The sequence below is a fragment of the Gallinula chloropus genome, assembly GCF_964237585.1.
Source record: "Gallinula chloropus genome assembly, chromosome: 19".
Taxonomy (NCBI): domain Eukaryota; kingdom Metazoa; phylum Chordata; class Aves; order Gruiformes; family Rallidae; genus Gallinula; species Gallinula chloropus.
The window spans coordinates 2,738,782-2,763,065 of record NC_140104.1 but is presented as its reverse complement, the minus strand read 5'-3'; the positions used below and the strand labels follow the sequence as shown (position 1 = coordinate 2,763,065).

At 55.3% G+C, this 24,284-nt stretch overlaps 3 protein-coding genes across 4 annotated transcripts in view; 1 reads left to right on the top strand and 2 right to left on the bottom strand.

Annotated features, from left to right (window-relative positions):
• Window positions 1-245: 245 nt before the first annotated feature.
• On the bottom strand, window positions 246-5,364 carry GLOD4 (glyoxalase domain containing 4). 2 transcript variants are annotated; one of them, XM_084272974.1, is made up of 10 exons: window positions 5,266-5,364; window positions 4,786-4,835; window positions 3,427-3,547; window positions 2,680-2,824; window positions 2,348-2,484; window positions 1,926-2,012; window positions 1,612-1,725; window positions 1,436-1,522; window positions 732-840; window positions 506-527 (listed from the first exon to the last, which is right to left on the bottom strand). In XM_084272974.1, exons 1-9 carry the CDS (start codon window positions 5,353-5,355, stop codon window positions 775-777), a joined length of 897 nt encoding a protein of 298 aa, XP_084129100.1. In that variant the 5' UTR covers window positions 5,356-5,364; the 3' UTR covers window positions 506-527; window positions 732-774. The 2 variants fall into 2 exon arrangements, with proteins under 2 accessions (XP_084129099.1, XP_084129100.1); XM_084272973.1 differs by having other exon boundaries at window positions 246-840.
• Window positions 5,365-5,413: 49 nt separating this feature from the next.
• Window positions 5,414-7,546, top strand: MRM3 (mitochondrial rRNA methyltransferase 3; the record flags this gene model as incomplete). The annotated part of the gene is made up of 4 exons (XM_084273157.1): window positions 5,414-5,682; window positions 5,926-6,170; window positions 6,554-6,721; window positions 6,905-7,546. 4 exons carry the CDS (start codon window positions 5,414-5,416, stop codon window positions 7,441-7,443), a joined length of 1,221 nt encoding a protein of 406 aa, XP_084129283.1. The 3' UTR covers window positions 7,444-7,546.
• Window positions 7,547-8,765: 1,219 nt separating this feature from the next.
• NXN (nucleoredoxin) overlaps window positions 8,766-24,284 on the bottom strand; it is a 51,493-nt gene continuing 35,974 nt past the window's right edge. The window contains exons 2-8 of the mRNA XM_084273195.1: window positions 24,081-24,198; window positions 22,710-22,843; window positions 22,235-22,335; window positions 21,595-21,701; window positions 14,942-15,121; window positions 12,279-12,403; window positions 8,766-9,952 (exon numbers count right to left, since the gene is read on the bottom strand). Coding sequence (XP_084129321.1) covers window positions 9,770-9,952; window positions 12,279-12,403; window positions 14,942-15,121; window positions 21,595-21,701; window positions 22,235-22,335; window positions 22,710-22,843; window positions 24,081-24,198 — 948 coding nt within the window. The 3' untranslated portion in view covers window positions 8,766-9,769. The remainder of the gene's footprint in view (window positions 9,953-12,278; window positions 12,404-14,941; window positions 15,122-21,594; window positions 21,702-22,234; window positions 22,336-22,709; window positions 22,844-24,080; window positions 24,199-24,284) is intronic.

Below are 24,284 nucleotides of genomic sequence, written 5' to 3'. Positions count from 1 at the left end.
AGTGCGGGGAATGGAGCCCCAGCTCCGGGCAGAGTGGGGCGGGGAATGGGGAGCCCCGGTGCGGGGAATGGAGCCCCAGCTCCGGGCAGAGCGGGGCGGGGAATGGGGAGCCCTGGTGCCGGGAATGGAACCCCAGCTCCAGGCAGAGGGGTACAGGGAACCCTGGCACGGGGCAGAAGGGTGCAGGGAACAGAGCACCAGCACTCGGTGGGAAGGGCACACTCAACCCATCCTCCAGAACTGCTTTTACTCACTTAAGGGCTACGCTGGCAAGCAGCAGCGCCAGGTTCCAGGGTGCAGCTCAGCCATGACATCCCTAATTTGATCAGCTGGTGCTTGACAATCATCATCAAACCAAAAAGCTCCAACCCCCAAAATCCCAGCAAGGGACTCTGCCTGTTTAATGTCACATTAGTACAGTAAGGATTGTTCCAGAGGGGAATGTTCATGTGTCTTAGTGTGTGTCTCACCTGGAAATCTCTTCTGAGCAGCAAATCCAGGATGGCTAAAGCAAATTAGTTAGAGAATTAAGATACCGTAATGAACCTAGCAACTTCAAGTCTACCACCATGGAAACGGGAGGCTCTGCCCTGCTTGGGCACAGCCTGAATTTTCTGAAGGGGAACATGCTGGCTGTCAGGAAGAGATGTGAATGTCAAACACACCAACTGGCACGGGACAGGGCTGCGCCCTCGTGCTGGAAGGGATTAAAGTGTTGGCACTCCGCTCAACGAAAGCCAAGGCACGGAGGAGCAGGCTGGTCCCTTCCCCCAGCTAAGCAGCAGCCTTCTTCTTCTTCTGGGCAGCGAACCACTTGTCACTGTTGTCAGCTGCCATGGCCTGCGGGAAGGAAAGTGTTCGGGTGTTCAGAGCCGCAGCCGAGTCGCCAGACACCCAGCTCCTCGCCAGACACCCAGCTCCTCCCGCTCACTGGTCTGTCCCACACCCAGACTGATAGCAAGGACACTGCTCAACCTGGAGGAAAGCTGTTCTGAGGGATACATCGGGTTTTATGGGCTAGCAAGGAAAGCAGGCTCTGAAAATCAATGTTCTCTGCCGCAGCAAATGAACAGAGGCTCTGGTAATACCAGAGCAAAACGGGATCACAGAATCACAGGGTGTTAAAGGGTTGGAAGGGACCTCGAAAGATCTAGCCCAACCCCCTGCCAGAGCAGGATCACCTCGATTAGGTCACACAGGAATGTATCCAGGTGGGTTTGAATGTCTCCAGAGGAGACTCCCCAACCTCTCTGGGCAGCCTGTCCCAGAGCTCTGTCACCCTCACAGTGAAAACATTTTCCTTTGTGTTCACATGGAACTTCCTGTGCTCCAGCTTGGACCCAGTGCCCCTTGTCCTATCACTGGACACTGCTGAGAGGAGCCTGGGTCTGTCCTCCCGACATTCCCCTTTTACATATCTCAGACTGTTACTCACATCATCTAACAGTTTGTCTCCATTAGGGTCCACCTTGGACAGTTCTCTGAACGCTTCGTCTCCCACAAAGCAGATTTCATGGCCATCCTAGAAGAAATTTAAGAGCAGGTAAGTTAGAGACCAGGGACAGAGAGAAACATAGACCCAATTCAGTCGCTATTTCCAGTATTACTCACAGGATCAGCCAAAATCACCACTTGCACTGTGGCTTTGCCAGGTGTGTCCAAGCTGACCAGGGGAGTTAAGATTTTCTGATTCTCCTTTTTCATCAGCGCTTCGATGTTTGGCAGCTGAAAGCAGAACACAAACAAAACCCAGCCCTAGTCAGACGAAGCTGAGATGTGCTCAGGCTGTTCTCATTTACAGTGCCCCACAACAAACCATCTGCTCAGTATTGTTGTGTTCACACCCAAGATGTGTTGCTAACAGTAGAAATGACCCTCCCACCAGTCAGCCCCAGGTAAAGGGGTAAGGGGAAGGTGACCCTCACCTCTTCCTTTGAGCAGGAGAAAGCAATCCTCCCAAACGCTGTCCCGTGATCCACCGCTCCTCCAACCTTCCTCAGCTCCAACTTACACTGAAAGAGGGAAAAGGGAAGCCTGACTCACAGGGACCCTGTTCTGGGTGCTACACACTCTCCAGCTTTTCACAGATACATGTGATTTCAAAATTAGCCACACACTTGGGTAACTACCCAACGATGATATTACCAGAGCAAACCACAGCTTGCTTTTCTTTTTTAAATTCCATTAAGTATATACAGGCTTTAAGTAAAATGCACAGAATTAAATGCACAGCTGCTTTAATTAAAAGCTTCCCCCCCCTTAAGATTTTGTTCTCAGGAAATTAGAGGTTTCCACAATTAAATGCAGCTCTCAAAGATCAGAACTGGAGAGCTGTCTAAGGACTCACCTGGTTATCTGCATAGCCCAGCAAAGCCCTTTGTTTTTCCTCATCCTTCTCATAGATTTTCATCCCGAGTAAATCAGACCAGTAGCTAACAGACTTCTGCAGATCAGAGACACCCAAGGTTACCTTCAGCACAGGATCTTGGAAATCAAAATAACATGAAATTAATGACAAATATATTGTAGTTCAAATGCAGTTTTACATTCTTGAGAAGTAAGAAGTAACAAAAACCATGCTTCATGCCATGAGACATGCACACACACAGAGCCCGTTCCAATATCCCACTCATAAGTCTCTCTCAAACACCAGTAAGAGCGATCTGTGTTAGGCTGCACCTTGCTTGAGCTGTTCCTTGTCTTCCAAGTAAAACTTGTATCCCCCTGGGGCTTCAGCTTCAAAAATACCAGCTGTGACTTCTTTGAGGGGCCACCCCATCTTCTTAGCATTGCTCACGGCCTGGCTGGACACGAGTGTTATGCCCTGGTGAGAACAGAACAGACACACATCGATCTCACAGTGTGGACAGTGCCTCAGTCCTACCTCTCCAGAGCCTGCCCTGACAAATGAGCAGGAACAAACTGGATTTAAAAGGAAAAGGGATTTAGAATTCTGTGCTCTGAAACTGGAGCACAAGTATTTGTTCAGAGGAAACAATGAGAAAACACGTTACAGGAAAACATCGCTGGCTGTCAGCTAGGAAACAACAAAGAAATAAGTAATAATAAATAAAACACTCTTTTCCTACAGCAAGATACTTCTTAGGTAATCACTCAGCGTTAGATCTGCCAGCAAACACCAGCTGTCCTACAATACACAGCAGCTAAGAGTTGGAAGGTGCTCAAGGAAGCGCCTCCTGGATCTTAAGTGAGCACAAAGCTGCTCTAGCTCTTCCTCTTCCAATCTGGAGACAACCGTAAAAGCAAGGGGGGGGGGGGGGGGGGGGGGGGCGGGAAATGTTAAAGGAACCAAGCAGCATTAAAAAAAGCAATTGATACAACCTGTATGCTGAACAGGCTCCTTATCAGTCAAATAACAAAGGTTAGCAGCAGAATCTTCCCTCTCAGCATAAGTGTGGTACTTACCAGGAAGTCATTGCCCAGGCGATATTCTCCAATGCCATAATTGTAAGTCAACTCTGCAACAAAGTGGTTGTCCTCCGGCCCGTAGCCCACCATCGTTTTGCTCCATTTTCCATCGTAAGGGCTGCAACAGCCAACGGTGAATCGTCAGGAGCATCAGAAACAAACACTCAGACCCAGGTGTATGAGCGTTTGATTGAAGGAAGAAGGGCATTTGTGGAGTAAAGAAGAGGCACAGGCAATCCAGTAACCTCACGCCAAGAAGGAGCTGATACTTGAGAAGAATCATCGCCACAAAACCCAATTCTACCTCCTTAAGAGCTCGTGTGGCACGAGGACAAGGTACTCGTGGGCTAGAATTACACAAGCACTTTCTTGTTGTCAAGTGGGAAAAGCAAGTGGCTGGGCACCAGGCTGAGGGTTCTTTCATCCTTGAGGACGAAAGACTCTGGGGCACTAGGAGGAGCTTTTACCTCAAGGCCCCAGACAGCTCCAGGTCTGCAAAAACCCCAGTGTAACTGCGTGTAATTCTGGGAAAGCTCTGAAATAACGTGGTGAAGCTCGATATCTGTTCACGGGTGCAACACAGCGATACCTGTGTTTCAATGTAAACATGGTACCTATGCAGAGTGCAGACTGACGACTGCAAGGTGTTGTGGTTTTACCCTGGCTGAGAGCAGAGACCCACGCAGCTGCCTCTCTTTAAAGGAAAAGAGGAGGGGGAGAAGAGGGGGGGAAGGGGCAAATAACAACCCCAAACCCAAGAAACCAAAAGCCCATGGGTTGGGATAAGGATAGTTTACTAGAACAGCAGAAGGATACAATATAACAATGCTAACAGGACTTTAGAGCAAAAAATCTATGAAGCTGTTGATACCCAATGCAGTTTCTCACTGACCCACAGCTCAGGCCGTGCCACCCAGAGCCGTCCTGGAACCCAACCGTCCCCCAAAAACCGTGCGTCCCGGAGCCAACCCCTCCTCCTCCCCTCAGCCCCCTTTATACTGAGCAGGACGGAATTGGCATGGAATACTCTCTTTGGCCAGTTTGGGTCACCTGTCCTGGCTTCGTCCCCTCCTTTCTCATTAATAGGGAAATATGAAGAGCTGAGAAAGCCCTTGACTGTCTGACTCAACTAAACCCATCAGGCTGTTATCAGCACTGCTCCCATTTTAACTCCCAAACACAGCATTCCATCCGCTGCTACAAGAGAAGTTCACTCCATCCTGACCAAAACCAGGACACAAGGGGAGAGCTGAACCCCAACCCCTCTATACCTACACAATGATGTCACCGGGCTGGCCAGAACCAGACAGCATTTTATGGGAGCTCCAGGCCCAGGGTGCCCCTGGCTCCACTCACCCGTTGCAGCTGGCCTTGCAGCCCTCCTCAAACTCCTCGTGCCTCAGCACCTACGGGATGAGGCGAGAGTGACGTTGGCGTGGAAAAGACACGTCTCCCTGTTACCTCAGTGCTCGCCACGGGGCTTAACGCTGCCGGGACCGAGGGCGGCATCCCCTCGCGGCTACCGGGGGCCAGTCCGGGGGGGAAAGTGCCTGTCCCCTCGCGGAGCCGGGGGGTAGAGGGGGACCCATGGGAGAAGCAGCCCGGAGGCGGGGAGGGGGAGGCAGAGGGGAAGCAGCCCAGGGGGAGGGGGAGAAGAGGGAACCACCTGAGGCGGGGAGCAGCCCGGGTAGAGAAGGAGCAACAGCCCGAGGATGGGGGAAGGAAGGAGCCCGACGTGGGGAAGGAGCCCGGGGGGAGCCAGGCCGGGGGAGCTCCGGGGCCGAGGCGAGCGACCCCCCCTCCGTCCGTCCGCCCCCGCCTCGCGCCCCTGCTCACGCGCATGCCAAGCAGCTCGCGGTAGAAGCGCGCGGTCCGGCCGCGGTCGGCCACTTTGAAGACGAAGTGCAGCGCCCGCCGAGCCCCCATGGCGGACGGGTGACGTCAGCCCAAAGCGCCCGGCGCGGCGCGGTGACGGCGGCGAGAGATGGCGGCGCTGGGCAAGCTGGCGCCGCAGTGGGGCCGCTCGCTGCTGCGGCCCCGCGGGCTGAGGGAGGCGGCGGGGCGGCGCGGGGTGCGGGCGCTGCGGAGGAGCCCCGTGCGGGTCCTGCCGCCGGTGAAGGAGCGGGGGGCGGAGGCCGAGCCGCAGCGGAAACCCCGGGAACCGCCTCCCACGCCGCCGCCGGCCGTGGAGCGGAGCTCAGCCGGGCCGGGACTGTGGTACGAGAAGGCGGCGCCCGGTGACCGGAGGCTGGGGTGAGCTGAGGGAGGGGCCCGGGGAAGGAGCCGGGGGAGGTGGGAGGCCCCGCCCCGCCCTGCCGCGGCCCGGGTGCGGCTGCGAGCATCCACCTCAGCACCCCCCGGCTGCCCGGCGGGGGGGGGGGACCGATACCGGTCCCAGCCCGGGCACTTCCCAGTGAAGGTCTCGGTGGCTGGCAAACGCCCGACCGGAGGCGTCCCGAGCGTCACAGCCTTTATCTCAGCCTCCCTTCTCCACAGAAGAGTCGTGACTATCGCCAAGTCGAAGAAGTTCCGGGATAATCACGGGAAGGTGCTGCTGGAGGGTCACCGGCTGATCGGGGACGCGCTGGAAGCAGGAGCCGTGCTGCAGACGCTCTTCTTCAGCACTGTGGGGCACCTGAAGGAGCTGCCCGAGGCAAAGCTAAAAGGAGCCAGCCTGGTTAAGGTGAAATTTGAAGACATTAAGACCTGGTCTGACCTCATCACTCCTCAGGGGCTTATAGGTGAGTTGCCTTAGAAACGGTCACTACGCTGTGCAAAGGGAAACTTCTTTTGTGCTTAGAAGTAAGTCAGTAACGACCCTTTGTTCCTGACCCCCCAGCCAGTCTGGCAGTGTGTCAGGCATGGCAGGGCTTGGGAGAATTCCCATCTGCCAGGGCCTGCTCTGGTAACTCTGAAAGCAGCTCCCAGAGTACATCAAAGGTGACTGTGCTCGTTTTTATTGGCACATCACTCCAGCTCTGCTGGGAAATGTTAAGTCACAAACTCTTCTCTCTTCTTTATTTAAGCTGTGTGTTTTCTAACGCTTTCTCGAGCGAAACTGGGCACAGCCAGCCCTCACCTTGGGGTGTGTTAGTCAGAATCCTGAAACGCTCTGTCTCCTCAGGGATCTTTTCCAAGCCCAACTATGCCAAGATGTCTTACCCTGCCGCTCAGCTAAGCAGCTCCTTGCCACTGCTCCTCATCTGCGACAACATCCGAGATCCGGGAAACCTGGGGACGATTCTGAGGTCTGCAGCAGGAGCAGGCTGTGAGAAAGTGCTGCTCACCAAAGGTAAGGGCATTTCCCGGGGCTGGGAATTCGTTTGAGCAATCTGGGGAATAAGGAGGGTTTGAAGATGTTGTTCCCAAGAGTCTGGCTCAGCCCAGGCAGGATTTGCTGCGGGAAGCAGCGGCTGCTGAGTCCAGCTTTGTGGAAGTCACGGCAATGCCACTGTTTTCCTCCCTCCCATCCCAGGCTGTGTGGATCCATGGGAGCCCAAGGTGCTGCGTGCTGGCATGGGAGCTCACTTCCGTCTGCCCATCATCGCCAACCTGGACTGGGAATCTCTTCCCAGCAACCTTCCCGACGGCATCCAGGTCTGCGTGGCCGACAACAAAGACCCGAGCGCTCAGGCTGAGGCCGTGTCGGTGCCCAGGGGAGCCGGCAGGGCTGGCTCTGCTCCTGTGAAACCCAAACCCCAGGCTGCCCCTGAGCCTGAGGAGGAAGCAGCGAGTGTCAGCGTCCCAGAGGTGCCCACCCAGTATTACTATGAGAACTGGACGCAGACTCCAGTAGCCGTGGTGATCGGCGGAGAGACCCACGGCCTGAGCACAGACGCGCTTCACCTGGCTGCCAGCACCGGGGGGAGGAGACTGGTCATTCCGGTGGTGCCCGGTGTGGACAGCCTGAACTCCGCCATTGCCGCCAGCATCGTGCTCTTCGAGGGCAAGAGGCAGTTGCTGCGGTGGCGAGAGCGGGAAGACAGAAGGCCCAAGTTCCCTGTGCTGGGCTGACCGGCTGAGGACGGGCGCTGAGGGATCATCTCTTCTCTTCTACACGCTGTAGAGCTCCCAGAGGAGCTGCTCGGGCCGTCGGGTTTGCAGTAAATGAGTATTAACCGGCTCTGGCAGCCTTGCAGCTGTGTCTGGATGAGTGGGCGACTCCCGGGCGAGCTGCGGCCACACGGTGATGCTAGTGAGAAGGGAGAGATGGGCTTGGGGAGCCTTTGCTTTGCTGGCAGACAGCTACCCGGCTCTTCTGGAGCTCTCACCCAACAGATTTGGGGAGGCCTCACATCCCTCCCGTGGGATCAGGGTGCAGCGTTTTTGCTGGCCCGGGCAGGATGCTGCCGGGGGCGTGTCCTTCCTCTCACAGCCTCGGGCAGCTGGGGTCAGGCTGGCCCAGGGTGTCTGAGCTCCGGCACTAGTGACCGTGTCCCTGCTGGGAGGTGACAGGGTCTGTCCCTGTGCCTGGGCATGCCAGCTCACTCCGGCAGTCTCAGCACCAAGGAATTATGGTGGAGGGAGAAGGAAGGAGCTGTGGGCACGGCCATGTGCTGCAGTCATCCCTCAGCAGGGACCATGTTGTGCCCCTGGGAAGGACTCCACAAAACTCCCCAGTTAATGGGATACAAGGAGTTCAGGGTGGGTTCTTGCAGCCCAGCGCTGAGGGACCCAGCGAGCTGCAGCTCCCAGCACCGCTGTGCTGCTGCCATGTGTGGGCTGCAGCCTGGCTCAGCCCCACACCGTCCTCTCCAGCCGCTCCTGCCCCTCCGACAGCTCGCAGGCTGGTTACACCACCACCCAACAGCCTCCACAACACACAAAGCAGAGGGGGGGGCTTACACGGTGCCGGCCTCCCCACACTGGCAACTCTTCCCAGCTCCTGCCAGGGTGGGTGGCTGTGTGACTGAAGGGGAGAGGCCACCCTGCTGCCATCGCTGCTGCTGCTCGGCGCACACCGATGCTGGCAGAAGCCACCATAGCTGCTACTGTGGGTCCAGCAAGAGCTGGGGGGGACCTTCAGCTGGCAGCAGAGCCGCTGGGGTGGGTGGGCACAGCGTGGGCAGCAAGGCTGTGTTACCTCCTCTGCAGTGTGACCACCCAGCTGCCAAATGGCTTCTCCTACCTGGGGCAGAGGGACCGGGCTGGGCACCATCCCTGTCTGGCTGGAGCTGCATTCACCTGGGGGAATACACACAATCCTGGCACCAACACCTACCCCCAGGGCCTGGCTGCGGGCTCCTCTTCCCACACGGGTGGGTCCCAGGTGGGCTCCCTCTCCCCGACAGCACGGCAGGACGCGGCAATCGGCACCTCCCGGGACGAGGTTCTTATAACAGTTTTATTACAAAGTTCCAATCACCATGTACAGTTTTTACAATGTCACTTTTCAAGGTCTGGGCTGTGCTGCTTGGGTTAGGGGGGGGATTTTATTTTTGGGGGTGGGAGGGGGAATTTTTTTTGGTTATTTTTTTTAAAGAACAGCACCATTAACGTTGGGTTTGGGACACACCTACGAAAAACAGCTCAATCAACTAACATAGAAGGGACAGGACAATTCATACCAGAGAAGAGGGAGAGGAGGCAAGGAGAGCACAAGGGAGAGATGGAGAGGTGAGGGCTGCCTGGTGGTGGTCCTCCTCCCCACTCAGAAAGGGAGGGGGGACAGGGATGGCTGCCAGTGGCAGGTGGGTGACCCCAGACACGCACAACTGGCACTGCCTACAGCTGTCAGTGCTTGGGGTGGGAGGTGGGAAACCCACCTGGAAGAGGTCTCACCCCCAGGAGGAAGAGCTCAGCTGCGCCGTGGTCTTTCAAGAGGTTGTCAGCAGTTAAGACTTTGTCTTGGCCTCATCAGGGCACTGGTATTCAGGGTGGGAAAAGGAGGACGGGCCAGGGGCAAAGGGGACAGTTTCCTTATTGCTTCCTTAAAGTCATTTAGTCAGCAGGGGTGGTAGGGAAGGAAAGAAGGGAGGAGGAGAGGAAAAGAGCCCCGAGAACCCCATCCACTGCCCGATGCATACGTTGGGAAGAACACCATGCAAAAAGATTTGCCTGCTAGCTAGTGCCGCGTAGAAAGTAACGATACGGGAACAGTTCTGGCCTGGTTATGAGAGGATATATCACCGTGAAGCACAAGCCAAGTCTCCAAACGCCAACGACTCCCTGCTGAAAGTGCATCTCAAGGAGTTTGCTTAGGAGAAGGATTCACTGCGTAAAACAAGGCACCACAAGAAGGTTGGATACTGGGTCAGGCGTGAGGACACGCTGGAGAATCCACAAGCGGCGGAAGAGAGACCTAGTTACTTAAATAACGTCTGTTGGCACAAAAGCCCCCTTAGATGGGCTCGGGTTTTAGCTTGTCTGCTAGAAAGTCGCTGACAAAGGCTTCCACGATTTCGGGCGTGATCTCCTCCACATCCATCACGTACTTGGCTCGAGCTGACATGTCCAGGATGGTGAGCAGGGGCGCAGCCTCGGGCAGGTTGGTGTAATCCCGCAGGGAGTCGGTCATGTCGTCCTGGAGACCAAAACAAAAGGGGGAGAGGAGTCAGCATCTGGGCTGAGACACCAGCAGCAGTTTGCCACTTCCACACTGTGCTCTAGCCCACAGCTATGTCCCAGAGGTTTGGGGTTTGCACCAGCACTACAGGACTATGAGTGCGGCAGGCAGTACCTTGCTGCCTGCTCTGCCTGCTCAAAACCAAACCAGGCTGATCCATCCCAGGCTGGGCTGGCACCTCACACTCCTCCAGCCCATGCAGGAGCTGTCCTGGTACCTCTACTGACCCCACAGCCTTTGGGGCAGGAGCAATTCTGGGATCTGCAGCTGAGGAGCTGAGGACAAGGGCTGCACATGGGGACTCCTCAGCCCCCTGAGGCCTGGCCACTCACCAGGGCATTCCCAGAGCAAGCCAGGGAACAGGAACGGGACAAAGAGCTGCGCTGAGCCAGCACCCAGACCCCACCAGCGGGTCACACAAAACCCGCAGAGCTCCCTGGCAGCAGGCACAGCGCAGCTCTGGGCACTGGGAGGCAGTTGTCTCTGCCAAGGCTCTGCTGGGGCAATCATCTCCCAGCTCCTGCCATCCAGAACGATGCGTTCCTCCAAGCCCCCTTCCCAAGGGCGGTAACAGGAATCAATCAGCCCGGTTAGCGGCTGGTGGCTCTGCGGCGCGTGGCGGAGGCCGGTAGCTCCTGTCGCGCCTCCCCTTCCATTGCAGGGGTTTCTGGCGCAGCCGGACCACGTGGCAGGGAAGGGCGAGGGGGTTGGGGGTGCTCAGCCGCACCCCGCTCCCAGGCCAGCTCAGAGCCAAGGTGTCAGGATGCCCCCTCACCCTTCATCCCACTGCTGCAAATTAACCAAAAAAACCCTTTTTAATCAATGCAAAACCGGCCCAAAAAGGCACCAGGAGAGGAATGGGAGGTGCCTGCTCTGGCCGAGCTGCTTTGTGCATGGGGGCCGGCGGGGACCCGAGGCCAGCGCTCCCGGCTATTGAGGTGACGGATGAATGGGACGTGCTGGATGCTCCCCATTCTTTGGCCCGGCCGCCGCAGGGACGTCGGGAGCCGGATGAATAGCAGCAATGTTCCAGCCACAGCCGGCGAGCGGGAAGAAAACGCTTCGCAGGCTCTGGGGGAGGGGGGGGGTAGGTTCTGGACCCTCCCAAAATAGCCTTTCCAACAAGGGGCTTATTCAGGGGTGTGGGGCTGAGCTGGGATGCTCAGAGACCCGTTAGGGCGGCAGGAGCGGGAACGCCTGCCCGAGGGGGCCAACGGGGCTGTGGGAGGTGGTGATGACGGGGACTCGCTGGGTTAAGGGGAGGGGGCAAGGGAGGGCAGGGTGAGGCAGTGGGGACCCTTTTGTGTGGAGGGCGGCTGCGGAGAGCCCCGCTCACGGCACACTGCGGCTGTGACGTGAGCGTGTTAGGACGGAGCAGGCGCGTGGCTGCGCAACGGCTGCCACCTGCCCAGGCCCTGAGCAGTGCCTTGGGAGGGGAACAGCAGGCCTGGGGGGAGAGCTGGGAGACTTCTTGACCCTCAGACAAGAACTTGTTCGTTATCAGGCCTGCCTGTGTGGAGGAAAGGGACATTGGAAGCCCCATTTTCTCTGGCAGCTCCCTAGCTCTGAGCACTGTGACCTGCGCGTGCCCTAAACGCCATCCCAGCCACCCCAAGTGTGGCCAGCTCAGGAAACAGCCCTTGTTTCCCAGGGACAGGCCATGAGGAGCCCAGCCAAACCCCAGTGCAGAGCAGGAACACGGCTCCACGCCTCCCTGCCACTGCCCAAGCAACCCCTGCCTGCTCCCAGGGCGGTTTTGTCTGGCATCACCCACAGAGCACAGCCACAGGCCCAGCCTGTGGGACTGGAGGCTGTCCCCACCAGACACCCCTCAGGGAAGGGGCTGGGGCACGTCCCTGCCCTCCTCCTGCAGCAGCACCCCAGTGAGGAGGGCAGCAGCAGCTGGGCCAGGCTGGAACAACCTGTGGCTCCTCTTCCCCTGCCCACGCAGCCTCAGGGTTTGAAAGGGCAGCTGGAAGCTCCCCCTACCACAGCCCCCAGCCCCTCCCTGCCCATCCCCAGCAGCTCCCTGGCCTGCCATCAGGCTTCTGCACCTCTGAGCAAAGGCAGCTGGGACCCCTTCACCAGAAGTAACATCCAGCAACAAGTGCAGGAGACTGAGCAAGGACTTAAGTCTGACTTTGCTCCACAGTCCTCGACCAGCTGCAATCACTCTGTACCTCAGTTTACCCACCTTAAGAGTGGCAACAGCAGTCCCCAACCCAACTCAGTCCTCGTTCAAAGACACAGCAGGATGCCAGCCCTGTGCCCTCCTCCCGCTTACCTCGCCTGCCACGAAGAAGAGCAAGGGAGCCTCCTCCTCTTTGGCTTTGTACTTGGCGATGATTTTTTCAGCTATGGGCTGGATCAGTTGTTTTGCTGCCTCCGACTCTCCGTCATCCTCTGAATCTGCAGGGCACAGAGGTGGGGAGACAAAACAAAAGAGGAGAGGCAAAAAAGGAGGTTAGGATCAAACGGATGCAAACCGGCCGGGCGCTGGGGCAGCTCTGTCCCACAGCACCACCACGGAGGAAACAGGAGCCCGGATGTGCAGAACGAACTTCAAAGCCAGGAGGCTCTGTAGCAATTAGGGAGCAGCTGAAACGGGCTTTTCATGTGAGACAGGGAAACATGTAACAGAAAAGAGCAGCTCCTGCTCCCAAAATACTTCAGCGCTCGCTCCCCGGTGCTGCTGCCGAAGCGCAGGGACAAACAGGCACAAAAAACAAGCTGCTTTGCAGTTTTGAGGAGCGCTGGGATGTTTTTGAAGACCAAAGGAACGTGCTGATCTGAGGCTGCCTGCCACCCCTGCCCGCCACCCACCATCCATCCGCCTTGGGACGGCTGCTCGGCAGCTTTTCTGCTCAAGTCTCTGTGGCAGCAGCGCTGTGAAGGCAGCTTTGATTTGACAGAGGTAGAGTAGAAAGAGATGGCAACATCAATCAGGCACCAGCCACCACTGAAGTTCAAATGCTGAGCTGGAAAGAGGAGAGACTGCGTCCTTGAGCAGCACTGAGATGAAATGATTTCAATTTAGGGACAACTTTGGGCATTAAAAAATAAATTAAGGCGGCAGAAGAGAGGCCCCTGGTCACATGCAGCTCTCGTGGTCCCTGATGTAACCACCCCACACAGCCCGTCCAGCCCCCTGACAGACACTGCCCACGCCCAGACGCTCTCTGCCCTTGCTCTGCACTTCCCTGCCCTCCTCTCTGGCTTCTCCAAGCAAAGCAGCGTGCCAGAGCTGCTGCGTTTTGGGGTGCGTCCTCTGCGACAGTGATAAATACGTAGAGCTGTGGGGTGTCTGCAGGGATTGATTCTCCTCCAAACAAGGGCTGCTGGCAGCGCTCCAGGCAGCCCTGCACACTCTGGCTAACCTAGCCCCAAACTCTCACGGGGCGGATGTAGATGGGTTGGGGATTTATTCACAACTGGCTCTTGCTGAGCCTGTTTTCTCCTGGGGGTGTTGCTGTTTGTGCGGCACAGGCACGGATCTGCTGGGAAGGGGTGTCTCCCAGCAGGACACAGGCTGACCAGGAGCCCCCAGTCCCTGATTCCTGCTTCGGTGCTGCACCAGCTTTGTCGCAGACAGGCAGATTTGCCCGAGGTCAGGCACCAAGTGAGAGCCCCAGCCACGGGCCAGAGAGTGCTCTCCAGATGAGCTGCTTGCAACAAGGTGATAGAAAAACTTTGCTCAGAGCAAGGTAAAAATAACTCCTTCCAGAGGCCTGCAGCGCCAGCCCCAATCAATCACGCTCGGCGTGGCCAGCCGGCCCTCCCCGCGCGAGGAGCGTATTTTTGGCTCTGTGCTCACGTCCCCCGCTGGGCTCTGCTGAATAAATAATCAGGGTCAAAAGGAAATCTGAAAGGGAAGAAGGGAAAGAGCAAGAGACACGTTATCAGTGCTGCAGAGAAGGGCGTGCTGCTCACAAATGGTGTGTGCGGAAGCGGGACAAGAGCCCGGTCCTGGGCCGGGCCTCTCGCACAACATCTCAGGGTAAAGGGGGGTTTCATCAGCAACCCCCCGCTGCAGGTCCACAGAATGCTCAAGGGGTAGTTGGACTCCCCCCACTGAGAGCCCAGGGGCCCTTCACCAGCACCTGGGATGCTGGGTGTACCCCTCCTACCACCACAGGCCGGGGCTCGGCCTGCAGCAGGGCTCACCCTGGGCACAGCCCCCACCTGATGTAACCGCCTGTCACTGGTGGGGAGCGGTGAGGAACCAGCTGTGCTGCAGATCAGCTCCAGGGCTGTTTCCAACCGTGTTGGAGCTTCACATGTGGGTTGACAGTGGAAGAGGGACAGGGGAAAAGCTTTGGGGGAAAGCCTGCCCTACCCTGCAACCAGTGCCCCACACAAAAGGGAATAGCCAAGGGCCAGCTGAGCATACAGGAGGCTTCTCTAACTCTCAGCTCAGGGATTCAGGAAGCAACTCTGCTCTGCTTCCAGCACAGAACTCTGTTCCCTCCCAGAGATGCTTCCCCTGCCTCCTCAGAAATGTCACGTGCCCTTGGAAGTCCCCACTCCGGAAAGGCCTTTCCCATCTGCACCACCGCCAGCTGTGACTGCATTTCTTGTAGTCCCCAACACCTCCTCAGCATTCCTCTCCCCAGCTGCCACTAAAGCATCTCTGATATGACAGCTCCTCTCTACTGCAAATCCCTACTCCATCGTATCCCTCTGGTTACGGGGAGGAGCTGGCAAACCCCTGTGAGCCACAGCAGCCCATTTCTCTAGTAGGAGCAAAGCTCCAGCTCTATCAGTCCTTTGAGGGGACTCCACAAAAACTGTCTCCAGACCCCGCAGGATTGCTCCAGGTGATGGAGAAGGGCTGATGTCCCTTCCCAAGGACAAGTACTCAGCCTTGGTCAGCTCAAGCCGAGCTGGGCAGTAGCCAGCCCCCTTCCCCAACACGGGCTCTGCTTGCAAAGCAGCGATGCTCCATACCTACAAAGAGAACGAGGCAGGGGCCCTCATTCAGCTGCACGGCGTTGGAGTCGGTCAGCTCCAGCACAGGTTTGGGATGCCAGGGGAACTCGCGGCATTCGATGTCGTTCAGCACCTCCACCCGCCCCTGCCGTGTGATCACGTCTCCCTTGGAGTCCAGGACGATGAGGGTCGGGATGCCTGTGAGGGAAGGAGCACAGGGGGGATCAGCCAAAGCATGAACTGGCCAGCGACAGGGCGTGGGGAGAGAGGCCTTTCTCTATCGCCTCCGGCTCTGGCGGGAGCCCAGCCAGCACGCTGCCTCTCCGCAGCTCACGCACTGTGTGGGACTCGCGGTGCCTGGATCCTGTTTCCGTCCCAGCAGAGCACTGTAATTCAGCAGCAGGAAGCTGGGAGACAGGCTCTGGCACCGCTTGCCTTCCCTGCCCAAGTGCAGGCAGGGGTCAGCCCTGTCTGACGCCGATGCTCCTGGATGCAAACCCCACTGAGCTGGGCAGGGATCCGCCTTGCAGCCTCCTGCTTGACATGCCAGACAGACACACCTCTGGCATGTGAGACCAAGCAGCGCTGCCCCGCTGGCACCGTCACCCAGTGCTGAGACGTGGCTGCCACTGGAAAAGCCCAGGCCCCAGTTCACAGGCACACACACAGAACCTTTCTGCAGGGCGGACTGCAGACAACAGCAGCCAGGAAGCAGGGTGTGTTCCTTCCCAGAAGGAACACGGTGTATTTTGCAGCCAGGAACTCCTCCGTGAACCCCCACACCCCCCTCCTCAGCACTAACTGCCCGGACGCTTCCAGAGCGCAGGGATGTGTCTGAGAAGCCGTGACCGTTGTTCCGTGGCTGGGGGACTGTTTTGCAGGACCCCATCCTGGTGAGGCAGGCATCTGACACCTGGGGAAAGGACCTCAACCAGCACAAGCAATGGTGATGTAGTGTGCAGGGCCAGGGGTGCCCCCAGAATACCCCCACACCCCCGTGAAAGTAGGAACACACTGGGATCACATTCTAATGCTTGCAAACCAAACTGGCATCCACTTTGCCCAGCTGCTGCCCTCGCAAAAGGGAGGTGACTGTGATTTAGCCAAAGTCACCTATTCAAACCTGGCCAGGCTGACAGGGAGGCCAATGGGCACCCACTGGTGACCAGCCCATCTGATAAGGCACCGACAAGGCTTTCCAGCCACAAAACAGTCATAGGAGTCAACAGCAGCAGCTCATGGTGGTGATTTCATCTAGAAAGCACATCATTCCTCTCTCATCAAGGGGACAATGAAACATCCCACGAGGAAGGAAGAGGGGAGAGTTTGGGGTCAGGGCCCAAGAGACGTGTCAAGTGACTGGAGTGTTGGTGCCAGGTGCTGCTGTCTGCTGCTCACTGTCTGGCCCACAATCCATCCACTATCCAGCATCTCCTCCTCGCAGCAAATCCTCTTCAATCCCAGCCAGCAAACTGAGGGAACCCAAATCCTCCTGCCCTCAGCCAAAGGTTCATTTTAAAGCTCATTTGATCGAAATGCCCCACAAAGCCATTCTCCAAGCAGGGAAACCCAGCATACTTGACCCTGCTGGACTCCTGGCACTGCACTCCTCTGTTTGTACAACAGTGGGTTACTCACAAGCTCTCTGAATTCTAGGCATTTCTCTAGGAAATACACGGCGGTCTGTCTGTCCCACTCCTGCCTGCAGGTCTGGGCACCAGCAGCTGCATTCCCCTCATTCCAGCCCGGCAGCCAGGGCTGCACACTCCTGGCTGGTGCACGAGCAGCAGTGCAGGAACTCTCCTGATGACTGGGCTTGGAAATCCTAAAGGTATGCCAAGAAAACCATTCCCTATCACAAAAAGGCTTATTCATTACCTGCTGGTTTTCAAAACAGCTCTAGGGCAGGGATGGGTTAAACAGACTCAAAGGAATTGGGAAATCTCACTCTGCCCCTATCCTGCAAGGCACAAAGTTCTGCTGAAGCCAGGAGAAGCACACAGTGATCAGCATCTCCCATTTGGACCTTTATTCATTTATGATTCCCAGCCCTGTCCCAAATGCCTGCCTTCTGCTCCTCTCCAGACCTGCATTACATGGGAGGAACAGCCTGGAAAGGAGGGTTCAGCTCCGTACCCCGTCACCGGGCAGCCAGAGCGATGCAGCGTGCCAAAGCAGTGACTTCAAACGAGCTTTGCTGATCCAGGAACATTAAGGGCCTGATTTAGACACAGATCCCAATGAGTGTGATCCCACAGTGATCAGGGACTGCCTGCATCCACTGTTCATTCGGAGCACACCGACTTCCCCTGATCTGCACATGTGGACACCGATGTCAAAGCATCCAGCCACCCAAACCTCCCACTGCAAATACAAACCCCATTCAGAAAACAAGGAGTCTTTAAGATAATTCATCCTGAGTTTAGCACACTTGGGAAATGTTAAGTAACACATCAGAAAACTTGGGGCTGGGTTTTCAGTCTGTAGGAGGTGTGTGACATGCTGGGTCAATCCCTCCACCTTTTACCCTCCACCAGAGGCTTCTCACCAACCACAAAGCCCCAGTTTCCTTTCTGGACCCACCTGGCAAAGGCTGATGCTGCTGCTACCAATGTACTCCCAGTCCTAAGCATCACTGCTGCGTCTCCTTAGGTCCTTCCTGCACATCCCTGGATGGGACCCTGAGGTCAGGGCTTGTGGTGGCACCCCGTAGGCTCAGCCTTGTCTTCCCAAGCAAACCCTGTAACTGCTTCCCTGACAAACACAGCCTCTTTACCCCAGGCAGCGCTACAGGCTTGGGGGAGACTGGCTGGACAGTTGTCAGGCAGAGAAAGACCTGGGGATGTTGGGTGACTGCAGGCTGAACAAGAGCCAGCAGTGTGCTCAGGTGGCCAGGAAAGCCAATGGCATCCTGGCTTGTGTCAGACACAGTGTGGCCAGTAGGTCAAGGGAGGTGATTGTGTCCCTGTACTGGGCATTGGTGAGGCTGCACCTCGAGTGCTGGGTCCAGTTCTGGGCTCCTCACCATCAGAAGGACATGGAGGTCCTGGAGCAAGTCCAGAGAAGGGCAACCAGGCTGGGGAAGGGGCTGGAGGGCAAATCCTCTGAGGAGCAGCTGAGGGAGCTGGGGGTGTTCAGCCTGGAGGAGAGGAGGCTGAGGAGAGACCTTCTCACTGCCTACACTGACCTGCTAGGAGGGTGCAGAGAGGTGGGCGATGGTCTCTTCAGCCAGGGGACAGGAGATGGGACAAGGGGCAATGGGCTCAAGCTGCCCCAGGGCAGGGTCAGAGCAGATAGGAGGGAAAAGTTCTTCCCTGGCAGAATTGTCAGGGCCTGGAACAGGCTGCCCAGGGAGGGGCTGAGTCACCTTCCCTGGATGTGTTTAAAAGAAGGGTAGATGAGGTGCTCAGGGATCTGGTTTAGCATAGGATGGGAATGGTTGGACTCGATGATCTTAAAGGTCTTTTCCAACCTTGTGATTCTGTGATTCACGTGGGATGCAGCAGGACCAGGGGAACCATCCTTAACCTCACTCACACCTGCTAACCCAAATACTTCCCCCAGCTTCCCTCCTCCCTGTTCATCCCAGCCACTATTTGCTATTTTAGTGCCTTTTGGGGGTTTCACTAATTGCCATGAGTCATAACAGCAGAATTTACTTATCAAGAAGCATCACAGCTCCGACAGCGTGCGATGAATATTGTATAAGCTGGGAGGAGAATTAGCATAGCCAGGCTCCCTTTGATTCCACACGTTGGAAAATGGATTGGGGGCTCCCAGGGGGCCAGTGTTTTAGGAAAACACAGGGGCCAAGTGATTTGCTACCCAACCTGGTGATGGATTCAGTTATTTCTATATTAAAGCCCATAGCCCACACAGCAACCTCATCTGCATTGTGTCTGCTGGGTGAGGGATCAGAATGGACACTAAACAAACAAGCAAGAGCACGTGGATCACAGGACAGGATGCACAGTGGGTTTATTGCTGGTGCTTCACCTTTTCAGAAGCAAGCTCCAGAAATTGGGTACAAGGAACCTCCTGTAACAGTGGCTTCCAGGCTGTGAGAGGGACTTGGGGGCTAAAGCGTGGGGCAGGGGGGTAACAAACACTTTTGTAAGTTCCCCCCAAGGGTCTGCAAATCCCAGACTGCACCATGGAATCCACAGGTGGGAACTGCCCCTTTTTGTTGCGTATCTGTGAGAGCTTTTGGGTTCCAGGAGAGTGGAGGAACAGCACCTGAGCTCACCCCAGAAAGGGTGTTCGGAGAGGACCCCAAAAGCTCTCACAGATATACAACAAAAAGGGGCAGTTCCCACCTGAGCATCACATCTACCTCTGCTCTCCATCACATCAGAAGGAAGGAGAGGTAATGTCAGGGGATTTCACCTAAGGCAGGACCATGCAGCTTGGGAGCAACATGCACAATGGACAATTGTTTCTAAGCAGCCACGACACAGGATGTGACTCTCTCGAGATAGGGCTGCACCCAGAAGCAATTTAATAGAGGTGGGTACAGTACAGCCCGCTGACTGCACATGGGTTATGAATAGAGGCATTCAAGTAAACCCAAATAAAGGCCAATAACTCAACCTACATTTTTACACTGAGTTTTTGAATGTTGTAGGGGCCAACACAGGACTAAACCAACAAGAGATCTGACTCTCTTGCTACTTTCCATCACTCAAGAACTTAAAGCAGTTGAAAAAGACAAACTGCTGCTGTTGTTTCAGCTCCCAGCCTTACAAAAAGCAGCAGAGATACCACCCCACATGCAGGCTACACTCACAGCCCCAGCATCACCAGGGTGCTGACCTGGACACTGAACGGGCTATGTGGTCTGGCCGGTGCATAGGTGCAGCTCTGAAGGGAGCAGCACCCAGAGGGCTTCAAAGAAGCATGTGTTTGGGAAAGGCAGACCAGATCACATGGATCCACTTCCTCATTTAGGTGGGATAACTGCTGGTGACAGGCTGAGCTCATGACATCCAGCTTTGTGCAAACATCTAGAGAGCTTTCTCCACAGCCCACTGACAGCCTGACTGCAAACAGGCAGGTGCCCGCTGTGCTGGTGCAAAGTGGTCCCCAAGGCCACCTCCAGCCCTCTCCCCATGTCCTGGCATCCACCCCAAACTGGGGTGGGGAAACACAAGCCCAGCCCAGCCTTGCAAAGCCTGTGCAGTGCTCAGGTGGGAGGTGGGATGGAGATGCTTCCCACGCAGGGTGAAAATTAGCCCGTCACCACATCTCAATGTCACTTTGTGGGATCACAGTTCATCCTTGCAGAGAGGTTCCCACTTTGCAGGAAAACCACAAGAGATAAGCAGAAGGGTTTGCACTCCACCATGCCCAAATCCCAGGGTCAGTGGTCCCTGGGAGAGCAGCTGAGGCCCAGGGGGAATATGGGAGCTTCCCTGGCAGGTGGAGGGGGTCAGGGCACAGGGGAACAGCAAATATTTACATTTTCAGGTCAGCACACAATGAAAAGAGACATTTAAGGAGCCAGCAGCTGGGGTTAGAGGGAAAGCTGTTGTCGCTGTTTCCCTGGCTACAGCATGCCTGGTGCTCAAGTATCCAGTCTGGACACCTTATTTACAGAAAGTCCCAGTGAAACTGGCAGCCATCCTGCAGCACTGAGCTGAAACCAGCACTGAAGAGCTCTGCAAGCAGGCCAGGAAAAGATGGATGAATTTGGAAACTCTTGCCTCAGGGAAAGGTAATTAAGCAGCAAACCAATGGCTATTTAAAGCAGCAAATGGTTATCCTTGGTGTAAGGTCAGAGCACAGAGTTGAGGAACAGCACCTGAGCTCACCCCAGAAGGGGTGTTCAGAGAGGATCCCAAGGAGGGATTACTCCTCCTCCCACTCTCCCCAGGCCCTTGGCCACACTCCTCCTCCCCTGCAGATTGCCTTAACTCTCTGCCCACCTCACTGATGCCACACAGAAATGGGTAGGAAGCAGGCAGGCTGCAGCAAGACCCTCTAAGCACAAGGAGAGCCTATATGCATGTTCAGCAGACCTCCTTGAGAGCTCTTCACCTTGCTCATCTGTGTGCTGCAGTTTGTCCCCTGCAGTAACAAGGTGCCAGTCCCCAGGAGGGCTGCTGTGAGCTTTTATCATCTCCAGGATACCCTGAAGCCACACAGACAGACAGAGCCTCTCCCCTGCCCCTCCGAGCAGCCGGAGCTGCTGGAATTCTGGCACTGGCACGTACAGTAAAGGCAAAGCCATGGTTTACATCAAACACACACTCTTCTGTAATTCATGTCACTAACATAAACCAGATGCCATCTCCCTCAGCCTCTGCAGAGAACGATGGCCTGCCTTTACATTACATAAAACAGCATGAGAACGAAATTTAAACCTTCTAGAAAAAGCAAAATAAATAAATCAGTAATTAGGCTCAAAAAAAAAAAAATCCAAGCCAAAAACAGCTTCCAAGTTTCCAGGAAGAATTAGGTTGTTTATGGAAGTCCTGTTTCAACTAACAGCCTGCCTGGCAGGTGGTAGGAATGCGAGTTTGTGGAGAGCAGAAACATGAAGCAGCTCTGCCTGGGGCACCATGCTTTGCTTTGCTGTTTTCTTGTTTTAGTTAAACAAGAGGAGACATTACAAATATTCAAGAAAAGGAGCAGAAAGGAGAGCTGTGCATCATCAGTGAGGCCTTCCCTACCTTGTATGCCATAGAGTCGGTTGAGGCGCGACCGCCTGGCCTCGTCGGCGTACGGCACAGCTACCCAGGGCATCTCGCTGAAATACTGCTTGAAGGAGTCCTCTGACCTGTGCAAGGGGAACAGGGTGTGAGGTACAGGGTGCAGATCCTTCATCTGCCACCTCTTTCCTCTGCTCCTCGTTATAAACCTGGCTCTTTATCCCTTCCACCCAAACCCAGCAGTAAGGGCCAGTAAGGTTCCACATCCCAGGGAGAGTGAGGCCAATTCTGAAGCCCCCACCAGGCCCTCAAGAAGGGCTCCACGGTTGGTTTTTCTGTTTTTAGGGGGGTTTGAGATCCTGTCAGGCATCAGAATGTCAACCTATGGTGAGAGCAGCAGCTTGAGCATCTTTCAGACCTCAGACCCACAAAGCAAACTGCAGAGCTGCTGCAGAGGCAGCCCTGCTCCCAGCCCACTGCCCCCCTTGCTACCTCCCACCCTTTGCACTTCACTGCTGGGCAGAGGGCACAGGACTCAGGTGTCCTTTCTCACACCAGAGCCCATCTGCTCTGTCTCAAACCAAGCTTCCTCCTCAAATCAAACCAGCAACACTCCGAGCTTTGCAGCTGGGGGGCAGCCAGGGTTCTGGTGATTTTTTACCTGTCTGCACTAACAAAGAGTATCTCAAACTTCTGGCCAGCCTCCTTGATCTTTCGGTAGGACTCCACCAGGACCCTTGTGAGGCTTCGGCACGGTGGGCACTGCAAAACACAACACATGCATGAGGATGTCATCTCCTCCACAGGGCCAGACCCACAGCCAGCAGCCCCACAGGACCTAGTGACCATGAAAAGGCAGATGTGATAGCATCTTTGTTGAACATGGCTGGGGCTCAAGGCCCAGAAGTTGCCAACTAAACCTCTCCCATTCTTAAAACCTGATCCCTCTTCCCCTTCTGAAGGGCCAGCTGAGGATAAGCAGCCAATGACACACCACAGCTTTTTCTACAATAGCTGGAGCATCTTCAACACCAGTCAGGCTGAGGGTTTACCACAAAGGGTAAAGAGCTGCAGAGGGATCCCCAGATCACATCCTGAGCTTGCTCTAATTGCTCCACAGAACATCTACTACTCACCCAGTGCGCAGAGAAATAGACCCCAACATGTGAGCCCTCCAGGGCGCTGCTGTCCAGTGTCTGGCCATTGTTCCTTAGCAGAGGCCCAGCAACAACTTCACTGAAGGGTTTTGGCCCCCAGGGAAACTCCAGACCTGGGGAGTCAGGACAGGGTTAGGAAGAAGACACAAAACAGAGAGGCACAGGCAGCATTTACAGTTTCCAAAAGGTGCACCAAGAAAAAGAAATCCCACATTCTGCAAAGAGATGGGGAAGCCAGGGCTACCTCTTTGCCAGGCTGTACTCTTGCTCCAGCTTGACAAAGGTCTTGTGCCTGGTGAGGCACCTTTTCCTTATCAACAGCCTTTGTTTTAACAGCAGAGAGCAAGGTGGTGCATGCTCAGGAATGCAGTCACCCTATTTGCCTTCCGCTGATACCAACCATATCTTTTTATATGTATAAATAAATATATATACACATATTTATTTATAAACCCATATATATATGTGTGTAAAAGATGGTTTATATATACAAACCCCTATGCATAAACTAAACTAACCCTCTGCACCCCAAAGCAAGCATGTGTGCACGCACACAAACACATGCTCCGAATCATCTGCTGCCAGCTCCCAGAGCAATCAGTCCCTGTATTCAGCCAGAGAGAAGGAAGCATCCCAGATGGCTCAGGCCATGATGCCTACTTGCTGCACAGTTCCTGCCACCTGAATTAAAACCTCATTCACCACACTCGGTATCTACAGCGTGGATGAGCTGGTAACGTGTGTGCATGGACAGCCCAGCAGCTGAGTGATGGGTCTGTGAGTAAGGGCACATGTTTTGCTCATTTGGCTTTGTGCAAATTGGAAGAAGATGGATTTAACATCAACCCCCCAGCACAGTAAGGCTCCCAAACAGAGCACAGTAGCGTTTTCCTGTTGCATTTGTAACTAACAGGGAATTGGCTTATCCAGATGGAGTGTGATGTCAGTGATAACGCTCTGCTCCCTATTTTGGAAGAGTTCTGCTCCCCAAGGTATGGCAAGTCTGGGCCCTCTGTCTGTCTGTGTGGCTCCATCAAGGAAAAATCCCAACTTAATGTTTCAGTTAGACTAACTTTTTCCTCATTAGCACTTCAGACAAAAAATCCTGGAGGGGGAAATCTTTGTTCTTTTCAACAAGCAAAACCAAAACACGAGATCTGGCAGGAATGATGCAGAGAATTTTATGCTGAAAATAATACAGTGCCTTGATTAGTTAAATACGACAACAGTTGTTTGTTTCCTTCTTCCCATCCCCCCCCCCTCCACCCCCTAAGGCAATTAAAAATGAACTGAATTGAAAAGGCAGCCATGTGCCTGTGTTTCTGTGGCACTGGGGACTCCAGGTCTCACCTTCTGGGTCATCTCGGATTACCAGGAGGCCGTTCCTGCAAACCACCTTCCCAGTGGAGGCATCGATAAATATCAGGGAAGGAATGTTGGAGACTCTGTACTTGTTCCACAGCTTCAGCTGTAAGAGATCAGGAGAGAAGAGGACAAAAATAAACAGGGTGAGGAGGAGGGTTTTGGGGTGTCAGCATCTTTCGGACCAGCGGT

Excerpts from the sequence above, each read along its gene's own strand:
- GLOD4 (XM_084272973.1), bottom strand. The coding sequence starts at position 5,355 with ATGGGGGCTCGGCGGGCGCTGCACTTCGTCTTCAAAGTGGCCGACCGC. Across the intron at positions 4,836-5,265 it reads GCGAGCTGCTTGGCATGCGC|GTGCTGAGGCACGAGGAGTT; the intron begins GTGAGCAGGGGC and ends CTCATCCCGTAG. Across the intron at positions 3,548-4,785 it reads TGCAAGGCCAGCTGCAACGG|CCCTTACGATGGAAAATGGA; the intron begins GTGAGTGGAGCC and ends TGGCTGTTGCAG.